This window comes from Malurus melanocephalus, unplaced genomic scaffold (genome assembly GCF_030028575.1).
Source record: "Malurus melanocephalus ecotype Western Australia unplaced genomic scaffold, MMel_1.1 scaffold_1306, whole genome shotgun sequence".
Classification (NCBI taxonomy): domain Eukaryota; kingdom Metazoa; phylum Chordata; class Aves; order Passeriformes; family Maluridae; genus Malurus; species Malurus melanocephalus.
The window spans coordinates 30912-36019 of record NW_026624538.1 but is presented as its reverse complement, the minus strand read 5'-3'; the positions used below and the strand labels follow the sequence as shown (position 1 = coordinate 36019).

General features: G+C 47.5%; 1 protein-coding gene across 1 annotated transcript in view; it reads left to right on the top strand.

Annotated features, from left to right (window-relative positions):
• Window positions 1–5108, top strand: part of LOC130586784 (heme-binding protein 2-like) — a 17134-nt gene that overhangs the window by 7808 nt on the left and 4218 nt on the right. Inside the window, exons 2-3 of the mRNA XM_057387692.1 lie at window positions 19–110; window positions 1052–1193. Of these exons, the coding sequence (XP_057243675.1) occupies window positions 19–110; window positions 1052–1193 (234 nt within the window). The remainder of the gene's footprint in view (window positions 1–18; window positions 111–1051; window positions 1194–5108) is intronic.

Here is a 5108-nt window from a genome sequence, read left to right as displayed (position 1 = left end):
TGTGTGGTTTTGTTGCAGATATGGCAGAGCCCATCCAGCAGCTGACCAGRAATAACAACCCCCAGGAGAGACAGAGCATCCCCTTCACGCTGATCCAGCGCAAGGAGAAGGTACATTCCCACCCAGATCCCACAAATGGGGCTCCTCAGCAATTCTTGGAATTTTTCAGGGTTTTGAACATCAGGGGCAAAGCACTGTAACTGGGTAATTCCAATCTCACCCCTATACATGTGTAATTTTCTTTTTTGCGCAGTAGAAACTGCCAGGAAAGCCAGAAAATGGCTGAGAATTACAGCCTTTGTGACATAATTAATTTAACAAAAACCTCTCTGACATTTGAAATAAAATACCCATTTCCTCACTTAAATCCTTTACACAGTCACATTAATAAAGCCTTAGCAAAGAGTAYTTGAAAGAGATGAATATCTGCATTTAAAACCAAAAATGTACTTCTGTATCAGGGATCATTATCAAACAAAACAGCAATTTGCAAACCCATCTTATCCTCTTATAAAAAACTGAAATTCATGYACAGCTCAGGAAATGTCCAAACCAGTTCTAACCTTAACTCAACAAACCATGAAAACCTTTAYTGACCATCCATGAGGAATTTTTGGTCCCATTTCTTTTAAATAGATCCCTATAAATCACATTTATAAATACCATCATTTGAGTGCATTTCATGTCAACAGTTTGGGAATCTTGACTACGTTGTAATGAAAAGCTGGAAAGAAATTTCTCAGTATTACTGTAACAACTACACCTAAAAATAAGGTTATTCAGTGGTAATTGCAACTAAATGTTTAATTCTGCCAGTCCAAAATATGACAGCTCCTTATTTTAAAGGAGAACTACMTAAAAACTGCTGAAGTCAGTTTTGATCTAAAATCAGCAGTGTATTCCTTGGTTTATAAGGGTGAGGATTTTAATTCACATTCCTTTCAAGGAACAAAAGAGCTGAAAAAAGATGCAGTTTTTGTGCTCAACTTGTATTTGTTTGAAGTTTTAAGATGATGAAATTAAAACCCTGAATTTTTCTCTCTGTTTGCAGCTGGGAGATCTGCTCTATGAAAAGAGGCAATATGGGAAAGCCAAGTGGGCCTGTATAAAAATGAAAGAGAAGCAGTATGAACAGAGCATCTGCCTCGGATTCATGAAGCTCATGAGGTACATTTGTGAGCAGAACTCCTCAGGTAATTAGCACCTCAATTCTACAGTAGTTAGAAAATTGTATTTCTGCTCTGGGGAGATGCTTTGATCAGCTTTCCCCAAATATATCACCCCAGAGGGACAGTTTGCCATGATACAGCCTTTCCAGAAAAATCATGGAATGGGTGGGGTTTGAAGGATTTAAAATCCCATTCAGTGCCACCTCCCACTGTCCCAGGCTGCTCCAAGCTCTCAGCTGTAAATCTGGCATTTCCTCCAGGATTTTAGGGGTTTAATTTTCACAGCAGCACTGAAATCACCTTTCACAGTTTGATGCCAAATGGGACCAGAGTGTTCTGCCTCCTTCCCTTTAGTTCGAGGTATTAAATTGTCCCTGTCCTAATGGACACTGAAAATTTGTGGTGGAAGCATGTTTTCTGGAAAGATAATCTGGTTTTAACTCAAAATAATGGCAAATCCACCATGTCCTTGAGAGCCTGTAAAACGTGCACCTGSTTTCCAATCCAATTTGATGTGGTTTCCACCTGCAGAATCAGCTCTCCTATTTTTCATCCTCCAGCTGTTGGGAAGTTTTGCCATGCCCAGTGCTCTGTGCTGTAACAATCTGTGTGCTATAATTGACTCAATCCCTTTCCAAGAAACTGCAAAYACTGATCCCAAAAGCTTTTCCTTCAGCAGATACACTCATCCCATTATTTTAACACTTTAACATGGTTTAGAGGGAAATTGAGATCCAGAATTGCAGGTTTTTTTTTTCAAACTGTGTAGAAGCAAAGTTCCCCCTCAGTTCAAGCACATGACAGTGCAAAAATAGTGCAGCATTTTTAACAACAGCAAACTCTCAGTGAATTCCCAAAGCAGCCCCTTATCTTTCCTGCAGTTTTGTTCCTGAATATTTAAACCATGACACAAGGTCGCTTTGAAGATAAACACAATCCTTTTAAGAGAAGGAAAGGATTTAAGGCAAACTCCCTGCCTTGCACAGAAATGGGAGAGCTCACCAAATACACCAAATGTGTTTTGGACACATCTGCACAAACATTTGCACAAATGCACAAACCACAATAAAATCATGGAACCACAGACTGGTTTAGAAGGGACCTTAAAGCTCCTCCTGTTGATGCCTTATCAATCAGGCTGATTTGAAAGAGAGCCCTGACAAACTTAAGAGAATGAGAATACACAACTTTAATCCAGGCTTAACAGGCCTACTGGTACATTAGGGCAGACAAAGCCTCCTCCTGAGGCTACACCCAAAATGGACACCGGGTCACGAGATCTTCACCTTTTTTAAGTTCTGCCTTATTAACATATTGGGTCTTAATTCTCTAATGATCTTTACAGGTGATGATGTCACCCACCCCAAACTTGTTTCTTCTCAACTCACTGTTGTTTACATATTTTGGGGCTCTTGGGCAGTGAGGTGTCCTTGAATTCAGGCTCAGAGAGGGATTGTTTTGTCTAAAGATGAAAGAACGGGAGTTTTTTAGTGCTGTACTAGGGAAGTACAAGAATACAGATGCACGAAAATAGAGAAACTAAAAATCCTAAGGCATCACTGTTCCACCCCATCCATGGCAGGGACATATTCCACTGTCCCAGGGTGTCCCAGCCCCAATGCCCAGCCTGGCCTTGGGCACTCAAAGGGATCCAGGGGCTGTGCCAGGGCCTCACTGGTACTTCCAAAACATTATTTCCAACTGGAAACACAACCCCTGACCCCAAAGAAATCCCGCTAGCAACCCCATAGCACTCACTCCAACAATTCCCTATGGGCTCAGCAGGCAATCACAGCGTGCCAACCTTCTCCTGTGCCTGCTAAACCATCCCATCCATGTGTGCCAGGGCTGTACTCATTCCAACAATTCCCTATGGGCTCAGCAGGCAATCACAGCGTGCCAACCTTCTCCTGTACCTGCTAAACCATCCCACCCATGTGTGCCAGGGCTGTTCTCACTCCAACAATTCCCTATGGGCTCAGTGTGCAAGCACAGCGTGCCAACTTTCTCCTGTGCCTGCTAAACCATGCCACCCCTGTGTGCCAGGGCTGCACTCACTCCAACAATTCCCTATGGGCTCAGCAGGGAATCACAGCGTGCCAACCTTCTCCTGTGCCTGCTAAACCATCCCATCCATGTGTGCCAGGGCTGTACTCACTCCAACAATTCCCTATGGGCTCAGCAGGCACAGTGTGCCAACCTTCTCCTGTGCCTGCTAAACCATCCCACCCATGTGTGCCAGGGCTGCACTCACTCCAACAATTCTCTATGGGCTCAGCAGGCAAGCACAGCGTGCCAACCTTCTCCTGTCCCTGCTAAACCATCCCACCCTGTGTGCCAGGGCTGCACTCACTCCAACAATTCCCTATGGGCTCAGCAGGCAAGCACAGTGTGCCAGCCTTCTCCTGTGCCTGCTAAACCATCCCATCCTGTGTGTGCCAGGGCTGTACTCACTCCAACAATTCCCTATGAGCTCAGCAGGCACAGTGTGCCAACCTTCTCCTGTACCTGCTAAACCATCCCACCCTGTGTGCCAGGGCTGCACTCACTCCAATTCCCTATGGGCTCAGCAGGCACAGTGTGCCAGCCTTCTCCTGTGCCTGCTAAACCATCCCACCCTGTGTGCCAGGGCTGCACTCACTCCAATTCCCTATGGGCTCAGCAGGCACAGCGTGCCAACCTTCTCCTGTCCCTGCTAAACCATGCCACCCCTGTGTGCCAGGGCTGCACTCACTCCAACAATTCCCTATGGGCTCAGCAAGCAGGCACAGTGTGCCAACCTTCTCCTGTACCTGCTAAACCATCCCACCCTGTGTGCCAGGGCTGTACTCACTCACTCCAATTCCCTATGGGCTCAGCAGGCAATCACAGTGTGCCAACCTTCTCCTGTGCCTGCTAAACCATCCCACCCCTGTGTGCCAGGGCTGTACTCACTCCAATTCCCTATGGGCTCAGCAGGCACAGTGTGCCAGCCTTCTGTACCTGCTAAACCATCCCATCCTGTGTGCCAGGGCTGTACTCTCTCCAACAATTCCCTATGGGCTCAGCAGGCAAGCACAGCGTGCCAGCGTTCTCCTGTGCCTGCTAAACCATGCCACCCATGTGTGCCAGGGCTGTACTCACTCCAACAATTCCCTATGGGCTCAGCAAGCACAGCGTGCCAGCCTTCTCCTGTACCTGCTAAACCATGCCACCCATGTGTGCCAGGGCTGTACTCACTCCAATTCCCTATGGGCTCAGCAGGCAAGCACAGCATGCCAGCCTTCTCCTGCCTGCTAAACCATCCCTCCTCTGTGTGCCAGGGCTGCACTCACTCCAACAATTCCCTGTGGGCTCAGTAATCACAGCGTGCCAACCTTCTCCTGTCCCTGCTAAACCATGCCACCCATGTGTGCCAGGGCTGTACTCACTCCAACAATTCCCTATGGGCTCAGCAGGCACAGCGTGCCAACCTTCTGTACCTGCTAAACCATGCCACCCCTGTGTGCCAGGGCTGTAGTCACTCCAATTCCCTATGGGCTCAGCAGGCACAGTGTGCCAACCTTCTCCTGTACCTGCTAAACCATCCCACCCATGTGTGTCAGGGCTGCACTCACTCCAACAATTCCCTATGAACTCAGTAGTCAAGCACAGCATGCCAGCCTTCTCCTGTGCCTGCTAAACCATCCCTCCCCTGTGTGCCAGGGCTGCACTCACTCCAACAATTCATTATGAACTCAGTATGCAATCACAGCACACCAACCTTCTCCTGTACCTGCTAAACCATGCCACCCCATGTGTGCCAGGGCTGTACTCACTCTAACAATTCCCTATGGGCTCAGCAGGCAAGAACAGTGTGCCAGCCTTCTCCTGTGCCTGCTAAACCATGCCACCCCTGTGTGCCAGGGCTGCTCTCACTCCAATTCCCTATGGGCTCAGCAGGCAATCACAGTGTGCCAA